This window comes from Chiloscyllium plagiosum, unplaced genomic scaffold (assembly GCF_037043375.1).
Source record: "Chiloscyllium plagiosum isolate Xiang-an unplaced genomic scaffold, Cpla_swu_hap1 HiC_scaffold_26, whole genome shotgun sequence".
NCBI lineage: Eukaryota > Metazoa > Chordata > Chondrichthyes > Orectolobiformes > Hemiscylliidae > Chiloscyllium > Chiloscyllium plagiosum.
The window spans coordinates 22,166,010-22,190,211 of NW_028270164.1; the positions used below are offsets into that span (position 1 = coordinate 22,166,010).

Sequence of the window (24,202 nt, forward strand, 5' to 3'; positions counted from 1 at the left end):
CGGCGTGAGCTTCTCTGTGTTGTTGGGTTTAAATTAGCAGAGGGGTTTACCCAGTGTCGTAACAATAGTCACTTCTGACTGAATATGCCATCAAGGAGCCCCAGCAAAACCCAGGTCAGTGGATTTCAGGAGGAAGCCACCTTGCATGTTGAAGTCACCCAATACTAAAGAGGCTAGTTGTGAGTGAGCTCACTCACTCAGCTCCAGGACATCTCTGCAATAGTTCCTCGGCAGTGTCTAGGCTTATTCATTTTCTGCTGCTTCATCAATGATCTTCCCTGTTTCCCCTTCCCATTGTAAGATCAGAAGTGGAGATTCTTGATGATAGCAAAATGTTCAATACCATCCTCAGAAACTGTCTTATGTTCAAATGCAACAAGGCTTGGACAGAACAAGTGTCAAATAACATTTACCCACAGGCAGTGACCATCTCCAACAAGATGGAATCTAAATATCTTCCTGTTTGATATTGAATTGCTTTAGCATTACTGAATCCTCAATATCCTGGGAGTTAACATTGACCAGAAATTGAACTGGATTATCCATATACTTGTCAAAGGCTAGGTTTCTGCAATGAGCAGCTCCACTCTTGACTCTCCAATACCTATCCACTATTAAAATGGTGCAAGTAAGTAGATATGTGCAACTGCAGTGACACTCCAGTTTGACACTATTCAGGACAAAGTCTTCTAATTGGCACCACATGTATAAAGGTTCACTCCCTCCATTACATAGCTATATCCACAGTTCTATCAGGTAGGGAATTCATGGTTTTGATGCAGCAGAGATGACAGAATACTACTATAGTTCCAAGTCAAGATGATGTATGACTTGGGCAAAAATCGTTAGTGATGATGCTCCCATTCATCTGTTGACCTTCTCTTTCCAGTTGGTAGAGGTTGTGGGTTTAGAACACATGTTGAAGGAGCCTTAGTGAGTTATTATAGTGCATCTGGTAAATAGTATTCACTGCTGCCATTGTGCAATGGTGGTGGAGCCATTAAATCTTGAAGCTGGTATATAGGATTCCAGTTAAGCAGGCTGCTTTTTCCCTTGTGTCGTCATAGCTCTTGAATGTCATTGGATTTGTACCCCAGGCAAGTGAGTAACATTCCATCTCATTCCTGACTTGTTCTTTATGCATCATAATCAGGTTATGGGAAGTTGAGAGTTGAGTTATTGCCAATGGAGATCTAGCCTCCAACCTGCCCTTGTGGCCACATAATGCATATGGCTCATTCAGTTCAGTTTCCAGTCAATAGGGGTTGTGTCCCTCCACCTGCCCAGCATGTTGACAGTGGAGGATTTGGGGATGATAAAACCAGTGAATGTTCTGGGGAAATAGTTAGTTGATAACCCCATATGAGGTCCATTGGGAATCACTAATTAATTCCTCTATGATTCTCGTTGAATACGAGTTCCGTTGGGCACTGGCAATAGCCTGCCCATTTGGAACTCATTAGCTCGCTTCCTTATCGCTTGTGGCACAGTGGTAATGTTCCTACCCCTGGACCTGAAAAACTGGGTTTGAATCTCATCCGCTCCAAATAACATTTCTGAACATGTTGATTATAAAAATAAGTTAAGTTAAATAGAGTCTGGTGGCTTTCACATGAGACTTTAACACTTTGCTTATGGCCATACCAGTTTAGAACACCTGATCTGATCTGGTTTCAAATGGTAAGCAGACACGGGCCTGTTTAGCACATGGATCAGAGACCACCTGGAATAGCTGGTGAATAGGCTCCACTGTTTCTATAGTGTAATGGTTATCATATTAGCTTTATGTAAAGGGCACTTGTAGCGCAGTGATAATATCTCTGTCCTTGAGCCAGGAGGCATGGGATCAGGTGTCGCCTGTTCCGCATTCGTGAACAGGTTGTTTAGAAAAATAGTTTAACAAAAACTTGAAAAAAAATTAAACATAAAGCAGATCTAGACTGGTGTTAGGTATTGTCTATGTTTTAAAACTTGGGTCCTTTTTTTCTTCCTACATAAGGTGGTAATTTTTAAGTGAATAATCTTGCAACAAGTATAAACCATGTAAAGTAACAATTTAAATCTGTTTTTAATCCTTTAAAATTTTGCTTTGGTTCAGAATATTGGCTATCATTCTCACTTGAGGCTTTGTATTTTTCTCTTTATATTGCATCTATTTCATTAAACGATTATTGCTTAAAGAAAAAGCTGACCCAGAGAGGTTTTGTAGCATAATGATAGTGATACGGTGACATGGTGCCACAGAGTTAGCCCTGCTACCTCACACTGTTTCGAATACACCTTTGCGCATTTTCCCCCTGTCTGCTGTTGGTTTCCTCCAGGTGCTCCGGTTTCCTTCCGCAGTCCAAAGATGTGCAGATTAGGTGGATTGTCCCTACTGAATTGCACATAGTATGCAGGTTAGGTGGGTTAACCATGGTAAAAGCAGGGTTACAGGGATAGTGTAGAGGAGTGGGCTTGGATGGGATAGTCCTCAGAAGATAGGAGTGGGTGAATGGTCTGCTTTCAAATTGTAAGGATTCTATGATTAGAAGCCCTTTTCTTGCAAGATGCAGCATAGATAGAGAAAATTATACATTGCTTGTGTGCATTGCTATCATCTTTGCCATAATCAAAATCTTGTCTTATAAATAATCCTACAGAAGAATTGTGAGGAACCGGTTCTGAAAACTTGCACAGCTTTGTGGAAAACCTTTGTTAGTTTTCTTTGCAATACTTTTACGGCTTTGTTTTTTCTTTCTGTCAGCAAGGAACTGTGGTAATCCAGGAAATATATTGAATGGATATTATGAGCTTCGCAATGCATCTTTCGAAACGAAAGCTACTTTTTATTGTAACGAAGGGTGAGTTTTTGGCATACCCCATTTTGTGATTGAAGTAGAATTGACTAAGGTGATAACCTGAGGATATTATCAAATCATCAAAAAGCTGATAACCTACAATTTCCTGATGCGAGACATCTGACAATGTGCGCTGGCAGTGAGATATTTCATCTCTCAATTCTGAAGTCAAATTTTTTGCACATCAGGTTGCAGGAAGTGCCTGCTGAAAGTAATGTAGAAAGGACAAAAGATCACCTGTGACTTTGACCAAAATTGAGATCAACAATAAGATTAAGAATGGATTTTAAAAATGGAGTCGGAAATAGAATAAATTAGTTAAATTAGACAATGAAAGAGAAGTAAAGGGAAAGTTAAATTTTAGATTTAATCAGGAAAATATGGAAGTAATGTAAAATAAGAAAAAATCTATCAAAAATTGCTATGTTTTTATTTAATATTTTTGGGATGTGGGCATCGCTGGCTGGCTAGCATTTATTGCCTATACCTAGTTGCTGTTGAGAAGGTGTTGGTGACTTGCCTTGAACCATTGCAGACCACCTGCTGTGGCTTGACCCACAATGCCATTAGAGAGAGAATTCCAGGATTTTTGCCCACCGACAGTGAAGGAAAGGCGATATGATTCAAGTTCAGAATGGTGAGTGTCTTGGAGGAGAACTTGAAGAAGGTAGTGTTCCCATACATCTGCTCTCTGTGTCTTTCTAGATGGAAGTGGTTGTGAGTTGGAAGGTGCTCTCTGAGGATCTTTGGTGAATTTCTGCAGTGCATCTTGCAGATAGTACACACTGCTGCTACTGGGAGTTGGTGGTGAAGGGAATGGATGCCAGTCACATGGGCTGCTTTGTCCTGAATAGTGTCAAGCTTCTTGAGTGTTGTACCAGATGAGATGCCACGGCTTCCCTTTGTTTCCTTTCTGAGGTGCAAAGATATTGAGTGGCATTGTAGGAACACAGACCACATTCTTGGGTACTTAAAATATTAAGCACCAGAAAATGTTTGCGTTGTTATGCAATCATATGTTATGGAAAAATCGTACTTTAGAAACAGTGCTTAAAGTGTTAGCTCTGTAATTGTGTTACAGCCAATACACGTTTTAAAAGTTTGTGCAGTAGAAACAGTGTCCCCAATTCATCAATTGCTTTACAGAGAATTTGTGTTGACAAAATGCATGTTACAATAAAACGACCTGTATATTAAAAAGGCAAGTAGCTAAAATAAGCACTTATCCCTGCACTGCACAAGTCTGAGAATTATTATGGGAATAAAGAACTGGCATAGATGTTAGACAATATTAAGTGTTCATTGTAGGAGATTCAAATCCCATCCCAGAATTTAGGGATAAATGAAAGCCTGATGTGAGTGATTTAAAGAAATTAATAGCAGGAAAAAGAAATATTAGAGAAACTTATGGAAGCTAAAACCTGATAAAACTCCAGGACCTGCTGGTTTACAGCCTGAAAGAGGTGTTTACAAAGATGATGTGCATTGGTCAGATATTTTTAAAAATCCTAGTTCCTAAAATACTCCTGACAAGTTGGAAGTTGGCAAATGTCACAGCACATTTCAGGAGTAAGGTAGAGAGGTAACATACATGCTAAAAACTACAGAATAGTAAGCCTAAAAACTACAGTTGGGAAACCTGCAATCTGTCATTTAGGAAATTCTAATGTTTTATTCTGAATTAAAATCATTGCATGATCCGACATCCAGCATAGTTTTAGACACAGGGAATTATGCCTGATTAAATTATTACAATTTTTAAAGAGTATAACTAGTCCAAAAGGTGCCATTTGATAAGGTGCCATAAAGAAGTTTTATTATGCATATTAGGAGCACATGCGTATTGGTAATATGTTACCACCAACATTAACGTTGGCTAACAGACAGGAAGATGTTGGCGAGAAACTGGAAAGAAGCTCCCCAATTGCTAATTATGGAAGGTTTGTGATGTGAATTTTAGTGTTGCAGTTTGTACATCTGTCAGTTGGATTTCCTGACAGTATTTCAAAGTGGAGACGTTTACTTTGTTGTCTTAATCACAATAGTGGTAAAAGCTTCCTGCTGATTCATCAAAGCTTTTTTTTATTTAAAGTGAGAGCACATTGACTGAAGTTACACCAATATCCATCCTAGGACCAACTGATTAGACCTGCACATTATACCCCAACACAAATTTCATAAGGAACTTTACAGCTTGTCCTGATTTACGTTCTGTTCCTCAGTTAATATTTTGTATGCTTTACCTTTTACAATTATATTCATGTCATGACTTGTATCTGCTAAAATCATAGTTTTCTTTCCTGATCAGAATGCAAAATTACTGTTGCATTTAATAGAGAACTCATAGCCTAATAATTAATAATTGTTGCTTTGCCTATTTCAAACTAATCTGTTCCCTTTTGTCTAGATACCGGATGGTGGGTAGGAACCTCCGGCTGTGTAAAGCTGATGGTTGGGATGGCCAAGTCCCAACATGTGAAGGTACCTTAGGCCCAAATTCTTTGGGTGATTGACTTCTATTTCTGTGCTAAATGATTGTGGCAAATTCATTGGAACATTTGAAGAGTTAGCATCATATCCCAAATTTTACTGATTATATTTTAATCTTTGTCTATTGGCTGAATATTTGAAGTGGCAGGAAAACATATTTGTTGAATTGTAAATACCAGGAGTTAAATAATGGGTTAGGTTTTCCTGGAATCTGCATTATCACAGCCAGGATCAGTAGAGTGGGTTAATCTCTACTGCATTGTTAAGTCACCCATTTGCCACCTCTGAAGTCAAAACCTTTAATCACTGAATCTAATATTTTCATTCAACAGTCTGTTTAAGACCAACTATTTCATTTTTCTACAGTTATCTCATGTGACCTTCCACTTCTTAATAATGGGACAGTTTCATCACCATCTTCTGGAGACCAGTGGGAACCAGGAATGGTAGCAAACTATTCTTGTGATAATGGTTATTCATTGATTGGTGCAGAAAGACTGACTTGTACGGCATCTGGAAAGTGGGACAAGAATCCACCAACATGCAGAGGTATAAAACTTTACAACGCAATTTGTTTAATTTGATATTGAGAAACTTTTGAAACATAGTTGAAACACTTGTGTGTCATAATCTGGCCTTTGAGAGTTCTACTGACAATCATTGATAACATTTGCAGGTTTTGGAAATCACCTAAAAGACCCTGGGAGTATTTTCTTTTATTTGTTTATGAGATGTGAACATTGCTGGCAAAGCTAGCATTTATTGTGTATCTGTAATTACTGTGGAGAAGAAGGGGCATTGATAAGCTTCTGCAGTCAACGTGTAGGAATACCTGCATGGTTTTAGGTTGAGGAGTTCAGGCTCTAGACCCAGAAATAATTAAGGGATATTTCCAAGTCAGGGTAATGTGTGATTTTGGCAGGCAACTTGCAGATGGTATTTTTTCCTTGCGTTTTGTTTTTGCTTCTCTATATGTTAGTGGTAACAGGTTTAAAAGATGCTGCTGAAAGAACCGAGGTGTGTTGCTGCAGTGCATCTTGTAGATCAGACTTCCAAAGTATGGGATCAGGAACCAAGATTTTGGGGTTGCGAACTTCAAGGCAGCAGTGCTTGCTGTGGAGGTCTGACATGCCAGCAGCCGCAAGGCCCTTTTAAATCATCCAACAAAAAAAAGAGCTGCAGATGCTGGAAATCAGAAACAAAAGCAGAAATTGGTGCAAAAATCCCAATAGGTCTGACAGCATCTGTCTGGCAGTATCTGGCAGAACCTTTCTGTTCTGAATGGGAGTCACTGGATCCAAAACGTTAATTCTAATTTCACGTCGGAGAGGCTGCCAGACCTCCTGAGTTTTTCCAGCAATTTCTTCTTTTGTTTCTTTTAAATCCTTGCTCTTCTGAATTGTGGATATGATCTAACTGTTGGTTTAAGAAGTTTGATGCCTGTCCTGAAAATCCCAGTGAAAAGGTAGGTGTTTTCTATTTGAAGTTTAACCTCTGCACCCAACCCTCTGGCTGCCATAGGTTGTGATGATTACCAAGCCTTAAACTGGAAAAGGTTTTTGGTAACACCATTTTGGATGGTGAGCATTGTAGCCGTGAGCATCAGGCTATTTTGTCATCTTCTGTGTTTTATATCTTGTTTGTTTTACATAGAATATAGAACATAGAAAAATACAGCGCAGTACAGGCCCTTTGGCCCTCGATGTTGCGTCGATCCAAGCCCACCTAACCTACACTAGCCCAGTATCCTCCATATGCCTATCCAATGCCCGTTTAAATGCCCATAAAGAGGGACAGTCCACCACTGTTACTGGCAGGGCATTCCATGAACTCACGACTCGCTGAATAAAGAATCTACCCCTAACATCTGTCCTATACTTACCACCCCTTAATTTAAAGCTATGCCCCCTCGTAATAGCTGACTCCATACGTGGAAAAAGGTTCTCATGGTCAACCCTATCTAAACCCCTAATCATCTTGTACACCTCTATCAAGTCACCCCTAAACCTTCTTTTCTCCAATGAAAACAGCCCCAAGTGCCTGAGCCTTTCCTCATATGATCTTCCTATCATACCAGGCAACATCCTGGTAAACCTCCTCTGCACCCGTTCCAGTGCCTCCACATCCTTCCTATAGAATGGCGACCAAAACTGCACACAATATTCCAGATGCGGCCGCACCAGAGTCTTCTACAACTGCAACATGACCTCAGGACTCCGGAACTCAATTCCTCTACCAATAAAAGCCAGTATGCCATATGCCTTCTTCACCGCACTATTTACCTGGGTGGCAACTTTCAGAGATCTGTGTACATGGACACCAAGATCCCTCTGCTCATCCACACTACCAAGTATCTGACCATTAGCCCAGTACCCCATCTTTTTGTTACTCCTACCAAAGTGAATCACCTCACATTTACCTACATTGAACTCCATTTGCCACCTTTCTGCCCAGCTCTGCAGCTTATCTATATCCCGCTGTAACCTGCCACATCCTTCCTCACTGTCAACAACTCCACCGACTTTCGTATCATCCACAAACTTGCTCATCCAACCTTCTAGCCCCTCCTCCAGGTCATTTATAAAAATGACAAACAGCAATGGTCTCAAAACAGATCCTTGCAGAACACCGCTAGTAACTGCACTCCAAGATGAACCTTTACCATGAACTACTACCCTCTGTCTTCTTCCAGTCAGCCAATTCCTAATCCAAACCTCCAACTCCCCCTCAATGCCATACCTCCGTATTTTTTGCAGATTTTACCAAAATCTAAGATTTTGCGCAAATACCACAAGTTACAAATGCATAAAACATGTCACTTAATCCTGGCAGTGTGTTTGGTAAGACTTGAAAAGAGTAGCATTTCTTAAGGTGATAAGTTGTATTGTACTTCAATTCCCCCTCTAACAGACTGCTAATTAGTGCATACCTTGAGCGTAATGGAAGCCTACCTTCACTGATCAGTATTCATGTTTGGATTCCTACAGTTCCTCGTGTTTTAAGATTGATTCATCTGCCTCATACCTAGTACCAAATCCAATTGAGGCCAGGATGGGGATATTCATAGCTATGACAATTTTGTCAGAGTTAAGGTTTAAGGATGATCTTAAAAAGTTAATGGAATGGTATAGGGTCAGGGAGGGACTTAGAAAGGTATCAGAGCCTTGATGACTGAATTCTAGGGATTGTAAAAAAAGCCAAAGTTAAAGATGTGCAGACTATTCAGAAGGTTATACAGTTGGCAACAATTAGAGATAGTGAGTACTCAGATGAGGCTGTGATTTAAATATGAAGATAATTTTAAATTTGTGGCTCTGAGACAATATACATTAAGTACAAGGGTGAAGGGTGTACTTGTGTAAAAAAATATAGTCCTTGGAGATAGTTATATCAACAAACTACTTCAATGTGCTCTGGAAAATTGTCAATAATCATGACAAGCAACGCATAAATGAGATGAGAGGTAAAGAAGGTGATGTTATAACCTATGTGTCATTATTACTTGTGGAGATTACAAGTAGTAGTCCAACAGCATCAAAATATTCTTGGCCTGTAGTTGATTGCAATTTGTCAAATGTGGATTTTAAATAGGCACTTGGTAGCTAAAGATGTGCAGTGTTTTCTTTCATTTTGTGACGAGACATTGACACTAGTATCAAGAGAACTTGATTCAAATTAACTTGATCTTAGAACTTGATACTAAAATTTAGGATGAAGTCTTTGCTAGTAAGGTGATCAGACAGTCATGAGGTGAGTGGTCATAGAGGTGTACAGACCCTTCCATCCAACGCGCTCATGCTGACTAGATATCCAAACCCAATCTAGTCCCACCTGCTAGCACCCGGCTCATCCCTCCAAACCCTTCCAATTCATATTCCCATCAGATGCCTTTTAAATGTTGCAATTGTTCTAGCCTCCACCATTTCCTCTTGCAGCTTAATCCATACACGTACCACCCTCTGAGTGAAAAAGTTGCCCCTTAAGTCTTTTTTATATCTTTACCCTCTCACCCTAAACCTATGCCCTCAAGTTCTGGACTCCCCCACCTCAGGGAAGAGACTTTGTCTATTTATCCTATTCATGCCCCTCATGATTTTATAAACCTCAGTAAGGTCACCCCTCAGCCTCCGGCACTCTAAGGAAAATAGCCCCAGCCTATTCAACCTCTGCCTATAACTCAAATCCTCCAACCCTGGCAACGTCCTTGTAAATCTTTTCTGAACCCTTTCAAGTTTTGCAACATCCTTGCAATAGGAAGGAGACCAGAATTGCATTCAATATTCCAAAGTGGCTTAACCAATGTCCTGTATAGCCGCACCATGACCTCCCAACTCCTATACTCAATACTCTGACCAATAAAGGAAAGCATACCAAACACCTTCTTCACTATCCTATCTACCTGTGGCTGTACTTTCAAGGAGCTATGAACCTGTATTCCAAGGTCTCTTTGTTCAGCAACACTCCCTAGGACCTTACCATTAAGTGTATAAGCCCTGCTAAGATTTGCTTTCCCAAAATGCAGCACCTCACATTTATCTAAATAAAACTCCATCTGCCATTTCTCAGCCCAATGGCCCATTTGATCAAGATCCCATTATAGTCTGAGGTAACCTTCTTCGCTGTCCACTACACCTTCAATTTTGGTGTCATCTGCAAATTTACTAACTATACCGCTCATACCAAATCATTCATATAAATGACAAAGTAGTGGAACCAGCACCGATCCTTGTGGCACTCCACTGGTCACAGGCCTCCATTCTGTAAAACAACCCTCCACCAGTACCCTCTGTCTTCTACCTTTGAGCCAGTTTTGTATCCAAATGGCTAGTTCTCCCTGTATTTCATGAGATCTAACCTTGCTAACTAGTCTCGATTGGGGAACCTTGGGGAATGCCTTATGGAAGTCCAAATAGATCATGTCTAGCGCTCTTCCCTCTTCAATCCTCTTTGTTACTTCTTCAAAAAACTCAATCAAGTTTGTGAGACATGATTTCCCATGCACAAAGCCATGTTGACTATCCCTAATCAGTCTTTCCAAATACATGTTCATCCTGTCCCTCAGGATTCCTCCAACAACTTGTCCATCACCGACGTCAGGCTCACTGGTCTATAGTTCCCTGGCTTGTCCTGACCACACTTCTTAAATAGTGGCACGACATTAGCCAACCTCCAGTCTTCTGGCACCTCACCTGTGACTGTTGGTGATACAAATATATCAGCAAGGGGCCCAGTAATCAGTTTCCTAGCTTCGCACAGTGTTCTAGGATACACCTGATCAGGTCCTGGCGATTTAGCCACTTTTATTTGTTTCAAAACATCCTCTGTAATATGGACATTTTTCAAGATGTTACCATCTATTTCCCTGTAATCTATATCTTCCATGTTCTTTTCCACAGTAAACAGTGATGCAAAATACTCGTTTAGTATCTCCCTCATCTCGTGCTGCTCCACACAAAGCCACCTTGATGATCTTTGAGGGGCCCTATTCTCTCCCTAGTTATCCTTTTGTCCTTAATGTATTTGTAAAAACCCTTTGGATTCTCCTTAACTTTATTTGCCAAAGCTAGCTCATGTCCCTTTTTTGCCTTCCTGATTTCCCTCTTAAGTAAAGTCCTACTTCCTTTATACTCTTCTAAGGGTTCATTCGGATTGATCTTGTCTAGACCTGACATATGCTTCCTTCTTTTTATTAACCAAACCCTCCGTTTCTTTAGTCATCCAGTATTCACTGCACCAACTAGCCTTCCCTTTCACCCTAACAGGAATATACTGTCTCTGGACTCTCGTTATCTAATTTCTGAAGGCTTCCTATTTTCCAGTTGTCTCTTTACCTGTGAACATTTGCCGCCAATTAGCTTTTGAAAATTCTTGCCTAATACTGTCATAATTAGCCTCCTCCAATTTAGAACTTCAGTTTTTAGATCTGGTCTAACCTTTTCCATCACTGTTTTAAAACTAATAGAACTATGGTCGCTGGCCACAAAGGGCTCCCCCACTGACACCTCAGTCACCTGCCCTGACTTATTTCCCAAGAGTAGGTCACGTTTTGCATCTTCTGTAGTAGGTACATCCACTTATTGAATCAGAAAATATTCTTGTACGCACTTAACAAATTCCTCTTCATCTAAACCCTGAACACTATGACAGTCCCAGTTTATGTTTGCAAAGTTAAAATCTCCTACCATAATCATCCTATTATTCTTAAATATAACAGAGATCTCCTTACAAATTTGTTTCTCAATTTCCCTCTGACTATTAGAGGGTCCAAAATACAAACCCAGTGAGGTGATCATCCTTTTCCTATTTTCTCCATTCAACCCAAATAACTTCTCTGAATGTATTTCTGGGAATATCCTCCCTCACCACAGCTTTAATGCCATCCCTTATCAAAAACGCTACTCCCCCTCCTCTCTTGCCTCCCTTTCTGTCCTTCCTGTCACATTTGTATCCTGGAACATTAAACTGCCAGTCCTGGCCATCCCTGAGCCACATTTCAGTAATTGCTATGATATCCCGGTCCCATGTTTCTAACCATGCCCTGAGTTCATCTGCCTTCCTTGTCAGGCCTCTTGCGTTGAAATCAATGCAGTTTAATTTATCAGTCCTACCTTGTTCTCTGCTTTTGACCCTGCCTACCCTGACTGTTTGACTTGCTTCTTTTCTCAGTTGTGCCAGTCTCTTTCCTTACAATCTCCCTGGGTCCCCCCTCCTCCCACCTTACTAGTTTAAGTCCTCCTGAGCAGCTCTAGCAAATCTCCCTGTCAGTATGTTAGTCCCCTTCCAATTCAGTTGCAATCTGTGTTTGTACAGGTCACTTCTACCCCAGAACAGATTCCAATGATCCAAAAATGTGAATCCCTCTTCCATAGACCAGCTCCTCAGCCATGCATTCATTCTATCGTCCTTTTCCTACCCTCACTAGCTTGCAGCACTGGCAGTAATCCAGATATTACTATTTTTGAGGACCTCCTTTTTAAATTCCTGCTTAACTCTCTATATTCTCCCTTCAGAATCTCATCCTTTTCCCTTCTCATGTCATTGGTTCCAATGTGTACAATGACCTCCTGCTGGTCCCTCTTCCCCCTTGAGAATATTCTGAGCCCTATCTGAGACATTCTTGGTCGTGGCACCAGGGAGGCAACACACATTTCTGATTTTTAACTACTCATATGACTAGTCCAGTTCAGATTCTGGCGAATGGCAACTCCCAAAATATAGGCATAGTGTGCTATTCAGTGATGGCAGTACCAGAGAATGTCATGGAATGATTATTAGATTCTGTCTTGTTGGCGATGGTCATTGCTGGACACTTGAGTGGCTGAAATATTAGTTGCCATTTGTCAGACAAATCTGAATATTCTCAATGCTTAGCAAAAACATTTAAATCGTTGAAGTCATTCATTTTAGACAGCCTAGCAATAAGGAAGTGATGCTGGAATAAAAAAAATGGAGAGACAAAGCAAGTACCAAGAAGAGATGATCTATAAATTTAAAAATTCTGATTCTTGACTTTTTATCATGATGATTAAATACATTTTAAATATTGTAAACAAATTCGTTTTTGTAATGATTGAAAATTTGTCAGTGTAAATTTTATTATGTAGTAAACATGTACGTGTTATTATGTAGTGGTATGCTTAGCATTTACATATTAATATTTACATGATCTGAATGTGAATACCATGCCTGATGTTTGATTGTTTGATTCTTGTAGTTTTGTTTCTACCCTTAGAATCAAAAATGCCCCTGACTCGTAAAATTGGAGAGACCAAGGAGAAACCCCCTGCAACCATCGGTACTGTGAGATAGTTTTTTTCATTTAATAAAAGTGCAGTTCTCTCTCTTTCTCACTCCTACCCCATCACCACCAGACCTGGGTATTTTTGATTAGCCATAAGCAAGCTTTACTAATAGAGAGCTGTAACTGCTGCCCAGAGAGTGATATTAAATGGCAAACTATATTACTCAGTGTAACTATAATTGCAAAATGTGGCAACATTTCTTCTGCCTAGCTTGAATGGTAGGAAGGATAGTCTTTTGCAATATAGTTAGAGGGCTGCATGTCAAATTCACTATTTTGCTATTTAATGTCACTCTCTGGGCAGCAGTTCCAGCTCTCTGTTACTAATAAAATTGTCAATATGTTTTGATCATTTCCATGTCATCTTAAAAATCAAATAAAAATGACATTACAAGCATCAAAAAGTGAGCTTAGTCACTTTTTCAGTCATTTCAGGAGAGTAAGAAGGAAAGATGGTTTGATTGATTAATTGTTCCATGGTCCATGAATAATTCCCTCAGACTTCAAAGCAGAGTCTCTTCCTGAATTGACCTGGAATACAATTTATGGTTATCATAGCCTTGTAAAGTAATCTTGTCTGGTAAAGGTGTCTCTGTAGGTTTGGGAATGCATTACAAATCTTCTATGTCATCAACTACCATTTTGTTGTCATCTGGGGAGAAAATATTGTATCTCTTAAGATTATTAATGTTTACTTCTGTTGCTTTCACTGTTAGTGAACACTAAGAGAAATTGGGACACCACCCACGCCCTCCATCTCCTCCATGACTTTTGTTTCCCCGGCCCCCAATGCCTCATCTTCACCAGGGGTATCCAGTCCCTGTACACATCCATTCGCCATGACAAAGGCCTCCAATCCCTCTAACCCAACCAGCACCCTTCCACTGACATACTCATTCGATTGGCTGAACTGGTCCTCACCCTCAACAATTTCTCCTTTGAATCCTCCCACTTCCTCCAGACCAAAGGGATAGCCATCAGCACCTGCATGGGCCCCAGCTATGCCTGCCTCTTTGTAAGGTATGTGGAAAAGTCCATCTTCCGCATCTACACCACCACTATTCCCTACCTTTTCCTCCGCTACATCAGTGACTGTACCGGCACCACCTCATGCTCTCACGAGAAGGTTGAACAGTTCATCAATTTCATGAACATCTTTCATCCCGACCTCAAGTTCACCTGACCATCTCAGCCACCTCCCTCCCCTTCCTGGACCCCTCCACTTCCATTTTCAGTGACCGACTCAACATTGGCATCCACTACAAACCTACCAACTCCCACAGCTACCTGGACTACACCTCCTCCCATCCTGCCTCCTGTAAAAATGTGCTATACCTTATTCCCAACTCTTCTGCCTCCACCACATCTGCTCTCAGGAGGACCATTTCCATCATAGAACATCCCATATGGCCTCCTTCTTCAAAGACTGCAATTTCCCCTCCCATGTAATCAACGATGCCCTCCAGTGTATCTCCTCCACTTACTGCACCTCCACTCTTGAACCCCACCCCTCCAATCAGTACAAGGACAGATACCTCCCCCGTCCCACAAAAAAAACCGATACATCCAACCAACCTCCTGATATATCACATCATTCTTTGCCATTTCCAGTACCTGCAAACAGACCCCACCACCCTCCCCATATATTTCCCTCCCCACACCTATCTGCATTCCAGAGAGACCATTCCCTCCACCAACCCATCCTGCACCTTCCTTTGCCACCACAAGAAGTGCAAAACCTGTGCCAATGCCTCCCCCTCACCTCAGTCCAAGCCCCCAAAGGATCCTTCCACATCTGACAGAAATTTACCTGTACTTCCACACACATCATCTACTGTTTCCGTTGCTCTCGATGTGGTTTCCTCTACATTGGGGAGATAAGACACAATTTGCAGAACATTTCAGAGAACGTCTTTGGACACCCACACTGAAAAACCCCACTGCCTGTGGCCAAACACTTTAACTTCCCCTCCCACTCAGCCAAGGACTCTCAAGTCCTGGGCCTCCTCCACCCGCCAAACTTTTGCCACCCGATGCCTGGAGGAAGAACACTTCATCTTCCACCTTAGGACCCTCCAACTACATGGGATCAATGTGCATTTCACCAGTTTCCTAATTTCACCTTCCCCGCGCCCCCCCCGCACCTTAGCTCAGATCCAACCTTCCAGCTCGGCACCTGTCTTGAACTGTCCTGCCTGTCCATCTTCCTTCCAAACTATCCACTCCATCCGCCTCTCTGACCTATCACCTTCACCCCCACCATCATCCACCGTTTGCATTCCCTGCTACCTTGCCCCCACTCCCACCCACCTTCCAATTATCTCTCAGCCCCCTTGGTCCATCCCTCAATTCCTGATGAAGGACTTATGCTCGATACGTTGACTCTCCTGCTCCTTGGATGCTGCCAGTCTGGCTGTGCTTTTCCAATACAATATTGTGCAATTCTGATCTCCAGCATCTGCAGTTCTCACTTTCTCCTGTGATGAAATTGGGCCAAATATATAAGAGGCAGCTGCCTAGGATCCACTGCCTTTGTTCTTCATGGTATTAAAACTGATTTCTTTTTTTTTAAATACGTTATTGTAAGATTCAAATTACAGTGCATTATTTGCATAAATCTACCATTAATTGGATATTTAATGTGGCTAATTACTAGTTAGGAATTTCCTTGAATTTTTTTGCCTATTCTTCATGAGAATAATCACAGCCTAGGAAAATCTGTCTCAAATAATTAGCATGCAACAATTTACTAGGTATTTATTTTAATGAAATACTTGGCATATTTAGATCTGCAACACTTGACATGACTTTAGAAGGTAGCAGAGTGAGTAGAGATGTGATTATGAATATCATCCTTTGTGTTTTGAAGAAGCAACAACATATCTGGGTCATTAACTAGTTATACATAAAACTTCAGTTTAACATATATAATGCATGTATATTTGTTATTTATAGAATCACAAGTGCTATTTTACCATTATCAAAACAATGATAAGGGCTTATAAAGAGTAAACAGTGTACCGACACTTCAACCAGTGGCAGTGTGTAAAAAGTTTGTTCTTACCCAATTTAAATAGTGCAGTTAAACTAGAAACCTGCCTATAACTCCACTATCCATTCTATCTGATAGAGGAGATGAAATCTTATTTTAATGATAACAGATTTGCCATATAAACATTGCATATGTTAGAAGGCAATTACTTGCATATGATAGATTTAATCTTTTTCTTTAATCCTACAGTAGAAGATGAAGGAGGACTTGGTAAGAAGAATTGTACAATACAAGTGTTTTAAAAATCTTTATCGCCACATGTTGTGGTTTTTGAGCGTTCACAGATGTTTTATAAGCCATGGATCACAATTGAATATTAAATTGTAGTTTTAAATGGCATTCTAAGAAATTAACACCATCAAATATATTTTCAGATTCATGGTCATGGAGTCATGGAGATGTACAGCATGGAAGCAGACCTTTCAATCCAGTTCGTCCATGCCAATCAGATATTCCACCCAAATCTAGTCTCATTTGCCAGTAGTTGGCCCATATCCCTCCAAACCCTTCCTATTCATATACCCATCCAGATGCCTTTTAAATGTTGTAGTTGTACCTGTCTCCACCACTTCCTCTGGCAGCTCATTCCATACAAGTACCACCCTCTGTGTGAACAAGTTGCCCTTTAGGTCCCTTTTAAATTTTTCCCCTCTCACCCTCAACCTTTGCCCTCGAGTTCTGGACTCTGCCACCCCAGAGAAAAGCCCTTGTCTATTTACCCTATCCATGCCCCTCATGATTTTATAAACCTCTATAAGGTCACCCCTCAGCTTCTGTGCTCCAGGGAAAACAGCCCCAACCTATTCAGTCTCTCTGTATAGCTCAAATCCTCCAACCCTGGCAACAGCCTTGTAAATCTTTTCTGAACCCTTTTGAGTTTCATAACATCCTTTTGATAGGAGGGAGACCAGAATTGCACATAATATTCTAAAAGTGGCCTAACCAATCTCCTGTACAACTGCAACGTACCTCCCAGCTCCTGTACTCAGTGCTCTGTCCAATAAAGGAAAGCGTACCAAATGCCTTCTTCATTATTCTATTCACCTGCGACTCCACTTTCAAGGAACTATGAACCCGTACTCCAAGGCCTCTGTTCAGCAACATTCCCAAAGACCTTAATATTAAATGTATAAATCCTGCTCTGATTGCCTTTCCAAAATGCAGCACCTCACATTTACCTAAATTAAATTCCATCTGCCACTCCTCACCCCATTGGCCCATCTGATCAAGGTCATTGAGCAATGACTGGTTAATGTCACTTATTACGGGTGGTAGTCTGATCATAGGAATAAAAGCCAGCCTGTTTGTGAGGGTGCTGGGGGCATTACTACTTCTCCTGGTCAGCAAAAACCACTGGAAAAGCATTTGTTGCCTTCCATGCAACAGTCTTTGCTTCCTTTAGCTGGTAGTTTTCCTGAGACTTGGGGCAACTGATCAGCCAAATCAGTTACATTAAAAGAAAGAAAACATTTGTGGCACACAGTCTTATTCAAATGAGACAACTGTCTTCTCGGAATTGACTTGGTTTCCTGCTTCTCAGTTTCCCATTGTTTAGACTGAAAATAAGCAGATACAGGTTGGATTCAGTTTACAAATTCTTAAAATTATAACGTCCCAGCAGCTTTGTTAAAATTGCCTCCTTGAGTCTTCCATGGATGAGAGACTTCTCGTTAGTAAGATAAGGCTCCCATTTCTATCCCTTATTTGAGTGTCTTTTTAGTTTAGCAATGTTGCAAGGTTTGTTTTGTATTTGCCCATCTCACGCATTGGAATACAATACAGCTCTGCGCTGTGCACATACATTTATACTGTCACTCACGTTGCATCTGCTTGGATGTTCAGACTATCTCGGCCATGTGGTGCAACGCTCCTTCATTCAGGATACACTGGCTGACAGAAGTTCCGTGTTACCTTGTTTTTTTCCATGAAGACAGCAAGCGTGGCAACTTGTCATATTTTCCAGCTTTGATCCGTCAAGATATGTTGATGTACGGAAGAATGCTATTCCAGTATCACACCTACAGCGTGACAGCGTGTGCTAACAACTTGAATGGCAAACAAACTGCACACGCTTCAACCAGGTGGTCATGTCTGAAAGGAGTAACTTATTAATCCAGCAAAGGGGGACTGTTATTAGCCAGAGGGTGCTGCCACACTCAGTCAAAGGCATTGTCTGATTACACTCCAGGATTTGGCCTCTGTCAGATGAGCACTTAGTGCAGTCAGGATCTGTGTCTTGCAGTCTGTGGTCAGTCCTGGGATTTAAATGCTAAACGTCAAAGGTGCTTGTCAAGAAGCAGTAGTATGTTGGGAAATGGCAAAGTCAGGCATGAGGATTGGAGCCACCATACTAAATACATAGAGGATAATCACTGTGAAGGGGAGCGACTTTAAATACAAGCAGTGGAATTTGATACAGCATGACAGGGTTCAGGGTATTTCAGGAGAGGAGAGACTCAACAATGGTCCCCAGTACCTTGGGAGGACAGTACATCATGCTGTTGGTTATTGCTGTGCAGCTCAGCTGGCTCTTGGGATAAATTGGGCAGATGATCAGTTAAATAAATAGGTTGTGTGAGAACATGAGGCCTAAAACTGAAAGAATTGACAAGAACTGTAAAGCAGGGAGGAATATGAAATTGTGGTAGAGGAAAGGATCACCTAGATAAACAGGGTGCATTTGGAACTCACTCTGTCAAGTGTGATCTAGAAAGCTTTCCACCTTCCAATTCCAATTGTTCATTAGCAATCCCAGCGTGAGTGGAGTAAGTTCGTTTCAATTTGTCTGCAGGAACGGCCCCCATTTGTGGTTCATCTGAGGCCCTTAAAGAAACAATTGTGTTAATCAGTCACTTGTAGATTTGAGATTAAAGGCACCCACAATGACAAAATTCTACATGTGCTTCTCAGGCATTGACCAGGATAGAATTGTTACAAAGAAGAAGGCGGCCATTCGAACCATTGTGTCTGCACTGACTTGGTATCATCTGCAATCTTCACTTCCGCCTGACTTGGTGTCAGTCTCTTATCTTTCTCCTTAGTCTTGCACATTGTTTCAAGCTAAATAATTATTAAATGCCCTCTTGAATTCATCAATGGCTCCACACATTTCTAGGGAGTGCTTTCCATACCGCAGCTGCTTTTTGTGTGGAAACGTTTTTTTTTCTCATCTCATTTTTTTTTTTTTTGCAAAGTATTTTCAGTCTATGCATTCTTGATCTTAATTCTACTCCAGGTGGGAACAGTTTCTTCCTTTCCACTCTGTCCAGACCCTTGAAGATTTTGAAAATTTCCTTCAAATCTTTACTCTGCCTTATTTCCAAGGAAAACAGTCCCAAATTCTCTAATCTTCCTTCATAACCGAAGTGATTCATCCCGGAAACCATTCTTATAAATTTCGCTTGCACTCTCTTTTCACTCATCGCACGTCTTTCCTGAAGTGTGGTGCCCAGAACTGTCATTGATCATTCCAAATTTATCCGAGCAATCACTATGAAATAAACATAAATTTTATGTTGTCACCTTTACATTGTCACCTGCTGTGAACAATTCCCAAATATATGTGCTCCTGACTGTTAAGTACCTATTAAAGTGAAAGTACTTCAGCTGGTGCGTTGTGCAGGAGACACCTTCACTGATGCAACCTTTGAGCAATCTGTGTAGCCTTCTTCAGAGGTGTGGTATTAACTGGTGACCATAGGGACTGCAGAGTCTGTGTGGATATGGCTGATGCCTGCAGAAGACGAGAGAATTAGTTGTGCAGTAGGCGTGGAACCTTGAACATCTTATGGATATGTTCAGAGTAGTGGTAATAGGGGATCAGCACAGCACATCATTATCTTACTAGGTTGCCATGGCATTCAGGTCTCAACTTACCTGCACAAGTGTAATTGATTAGTCACTTCACCCCCTATGAGGAGATAATTTCAGCCAGCCATCTGTCTTTGCCTTCTCAGCCTTATTATGGGCCATTTTGATCCCGCTATGTAGCAAAGGGAAGGATTGAGTGATTTGAAAATGGATAGCATGAGTTTTAATGTTATTGCAGGAATGCTATAAGGTGGCCCAAGTTACTAAGGAGGAATTGCAGAGGGCAAGAGGATTAATATTTTGGAGGGATGTGGTGGGTGAGACTTGTTGAGGCAGGATGCTGCATGCAATATTGAGAATGGTTGGTCATGAGCCTTAATGGGAGATGGCTGCTATAGAAGACATAAGAGCAGAATAGCAACTTCCCCTCAAATTTTCTTCCTGTTTGTTTGGGTTCATGCACACAGCAGGGACAACCACAACCTGAATTCAATGCTGCAGTCAGCATGCTGATGCTGATCACGTGCTTGAAACCTTGGAGCTGCTGAGTGTTTGTGCAGCTTCGAGGGAATGCTCTGAGTCAGTAGAGAGAAGGTGGTGACACTCAAACTTGTGAAGCATACTACATCATTCACCTACTCTCAACATCATTGCTGAACCTTCTGAAATGCTGATACCACAGCAGTCCAGGTGTCAGCTTTGGACCAGGCTGGTATGATATGGTGGTGTGTTGTCTTCTGGCAGTCATGAGGAAAGAGAATGGTCCATCTCTCCCCAGTCTATCCACTAGGACCTCCAGTCCCGTGTTGTCAGTGAGATCCTAAATTGCCCCTCTCAACCATGACTTTTCCAAATGTACAGCAGCCAACTGAACAACAATTCTTGCCTTGAAGCATAATGTGCACAGCTAAGGTTTAAATATGGCGCCTCTGGAATGAATGCCTGAAATTCCTAACAGTGGTAAACATTTCTTCCAATTGCGTTCATCTGTGTGAGGATGTTATCAAAGGATGGATGCATCTTTAAGTGAGCAGTGGAGAATTGAGTAAGAAAGTTTGCCAGGCCTCTCAAGGGTAAACTCCATGAAGCTCCCCAAAGCTAAAACTTTGCCAAGATTCAGTTCCATATTTTTGAAAGCATTCTTTGAGTATTATATCATGCTCTTGGCATCATATAATGCAGTCACCCTTAATGTCAATACAGGTCCTTCTGCTGTAATGCGACAATTGTGTTTCTCATCAACCTCACACTATAGAAAATGTCACTGCAGAAACTCGCTAATAGAAAATCGCACTACCTGTTCAGTAGAAAGTTTGTGTTATCCAAGCAATGTCCACAATTTATCAATCACATTGTAGCCAATTTGCACTGATGAAATATGCATGATAGTAGAATGACCTGTGTTCAGTAACTTTGAGACGGTTGCATCTGTATTTGTCGTCAATCACTATTTGTAAATGAAGTTAAGGAAGATATCAGAAGTTGAGAAAGAAAATGACACTATTAGCTATTTTAGTACCTACAATGCAAGCTTAATCATTGACACACTTTATGTACTCTTCAAGGTACGACAGGTATTGTTGTCAGTTGTATTATTGGTATTTGTGTCGGAATTGGTGGTGCTGCAGGATTATCCTTTTATAATAAGAAACGGTAAGATACTTTTATTGTCACGACTACTGTGCATCTTCTGGAAATCTATAAACACACCCTGCTTTGTTCTTTTTTACATCTTTTCATAGTCTATTTCCCATTGATTTGCTCCTTTTTTTTTCCTGGCTTTTGATTCACTGCCACAAGATTGCCCTTTAAGAAACCTGCTAAAAAAAACTACTTTTCTCATAGAGGTCATTCATTAAATTTAATTTGTATGTTAACATCTGACCCCAGGATTTCTTCCCAACAAGCTCAAACCAACTATTTTAATTTTTAACCCCTATGAAAATGTAAATGATTGATTTGCAATGATTTGTCTATCTTTAGTTTTCATTTTTGGTTGGTTTCCTTCGCCTGCATTTTCCAAGTACTGTTATGAAGCTTGAAATCAGTTTGAATGTGTTGTCACTGTGATATTTCAAAGTTGAGTTATTTATTATGCTGTGTGTATGATACTTATATTTTACAAATTTATCAACATTATGACATATTCATTCAATTTTCATTTATGTTTAACATCTTTTGTCTTTGCAGACAGCGTACCATGTGTAAGAAGGTTCACATCAATCCTCAACCCAGTGAAAACCAAGTAGAGGCCAATGTTAATGAGTACCATGATCACCCAGCATGATCTTTAATGAAGTCAAACTTATGATAATAGAAGGTAAACCTGCTTTAAGTGCTTTCAGTATTATTCTAGTATACTGTTAATTGGCCAATTTTTAATCCCTCAACTAACTTTACTAAAAGAGACGTCCAGATAAATATCTCTTTACTATTTCTGGAATAGTTCAATGTGCCAACTGCCTGTGATTCCTTCAATAAATATGATGAACATGCTTCATAAAAGTACTTAATTGATTGTGAAACACCTTGTCTCATCAAGATTAGGGAACACACTACAAAAATCTAACTTCTGAAATAAAAATTGAAATTGCTGGAGAAATTTAGGTTTGGCAGCATCTCTGGAAAGAAAGAGCAAATGTTTCGAATCCAGTAACCCTTCTTCAGGATCTAAGTGCATTCTTCCTAGTCTAGTGATTGAGCCAACCAATCGTGGCACCATGGTGCAGAAAGTCTTTCAAGTAATGGCGCAGAAGGAGATGTAGTGATGTGGCAGTAGAGAACAGTATTGTCAGGTTGGTTGGCATTGCTTTTTGCAGCAAATTGTGAAAATCCAGAAGGTTCTGTTGTCTTTTCAGTGCCAATGTTTGAGATATCTGCAGGAAAGAAGTTTACAGTGGGAAGCGGGGCATCCAGTCATTTTATATGTAGGTATCAACAATATAAACAGGACCAAGAAAGATGTTCAGTGAAAAATCAGGCAGGTAAAGATAGCTGAGATGAATTAATAAACCATATCTAAGATTGTTTCTTAAAAGAGCATGTACTGGAACCATGACAGGGCAAACTGTACTCGACCTGAAACTGTTTAACAAGTCAAGGTTAATTAATACTGTTAGCATCAAGTTAGTTTAAGTTAGTGGTGATCATAATAATTGAATTCAAGATTCCATTTGAGGGAGGGAAAAGCAGGGCCAAGACTGGAATTTAAAAATTAAGAGCAACTATAGAAATATAGAAAATAGGTGCAGGTGTACACCATGCGGCCCTTTGATCCTGCTGTGCCATTCGGTCTTGTGCACTTTTACAAAGATTCAAAGTTATCCTTTTCCAAACTACTGTTTTCCAGATGTTTTCCTCGATGGATTCACAAAGATTTTTGCATAGCTGCTAAACATGCAACCTATTATTAGCATGACAATTTGCCCTTATTTACATTTTTTTCTTTCTGTAAAACCAAAGTAAGGCCATAGAAATAGGAACAGGGTAGGCCATTTGGTCCCTCAGACCTGCACTGCCATTCAATAGGATCATGGCTGATCCAACATTCCCATGTCAGCTTTCTTGCCTTTTCCCTGTAACCTTACTGATAAAGAATCATTACTGCTGAAGGGCTTATGCCTGAAACATCGATTCTCCTGCTCCTCGGATGCTGCCTGACCGGCTTTGCTTTGCCAGCACCACACTCTTGACTCTGATCTCCAGCATCTGCCATCTTAGCCTGAAATATACAAAAGCACTGTGTTCCCACAGCTGTCTGTGGTGAAGAGTTCTAAAGACACTCTCCCTGATAAAGAATCGATCCATCTAAGCCTTAAATTTGCAAAAGCACTGTGTTCCCACAGCTGTCTGTGGTGAAGAGTACTAAAGACACTCAAACATCTGACAGAAGAAATTACTCCTCATCTCAGTTGTAAATTGGCACTCTTTTATCCTGAGACTATGTCCTCTAGTCCTAGACTCTCCCATGAGCGGAAATATCTTCTTGTGCATTTATCCTGTAAGACCCCTTAAGAATCCAACATGTTTCAATGAGATCACCTCTTATTTTTCTGAACTGAGTATAGTCGTAATCTATTTAGCCTTTGCTAATAAGTCAAACCCTTTATACTCAAGATAATCCTAGTGAACTTTCACTAAACTGCCGCCAATAAAATGATATCATTCCTTAAATAAGGTGATCAAAACTGCTTGTGGTACTCACATGTG

General features: G+C 40.6%; 1 protein-coding gene across 5 annotated transcripts in view; it reads left to right on the plus strand.

Annotated features, from left to right (window-relative positions):
- The window catches only part of LOC122563172 (C4b-binding protein-like), a 65,789-nt gene that overhangs the window by 34,922 nt on the left and 6,665 nt on the right, over positions 1-24,202 (plus strand). For 2 of the 5 annotated variants that reach the window (XM_043716680.2, XM_043716674.2), the window contains exons 7-13: positions 2,747-2,843; positions 5,248-5,321; positions 5,697-5,879; positions 13,063-13,125; positions 16,373-16,393; positions 21,559-21,646; positions 22,184-22,313. In XM_043716680.2, coding sequence (XP_043572615.2) covers positions 2,747-2,843; positions 5,248-5,321; positions 5,697-5,879; positions 13,063-13,125; positions 16,373-16,393; positions 21,559-21,646; positions 22,184-22,280 — 623 coding nt within the window. In that variant the 3' untranslated portion in view covers positions 22,281-22,313. The remainder of the gene's footprint in view (positions 1-2,746; positions 2,844-5,247; positions 5,322-5,696; positions 5,880-13,062; positions 13,126-16,372; positions 16,394-21,558; positions 21,647-22,183; positions 22,314-24,202) is intronic. The other 3 variants (XM_043716675.2, XM_043716676.2, XR_015750913.1) reach the window with 3 other exon arrangements.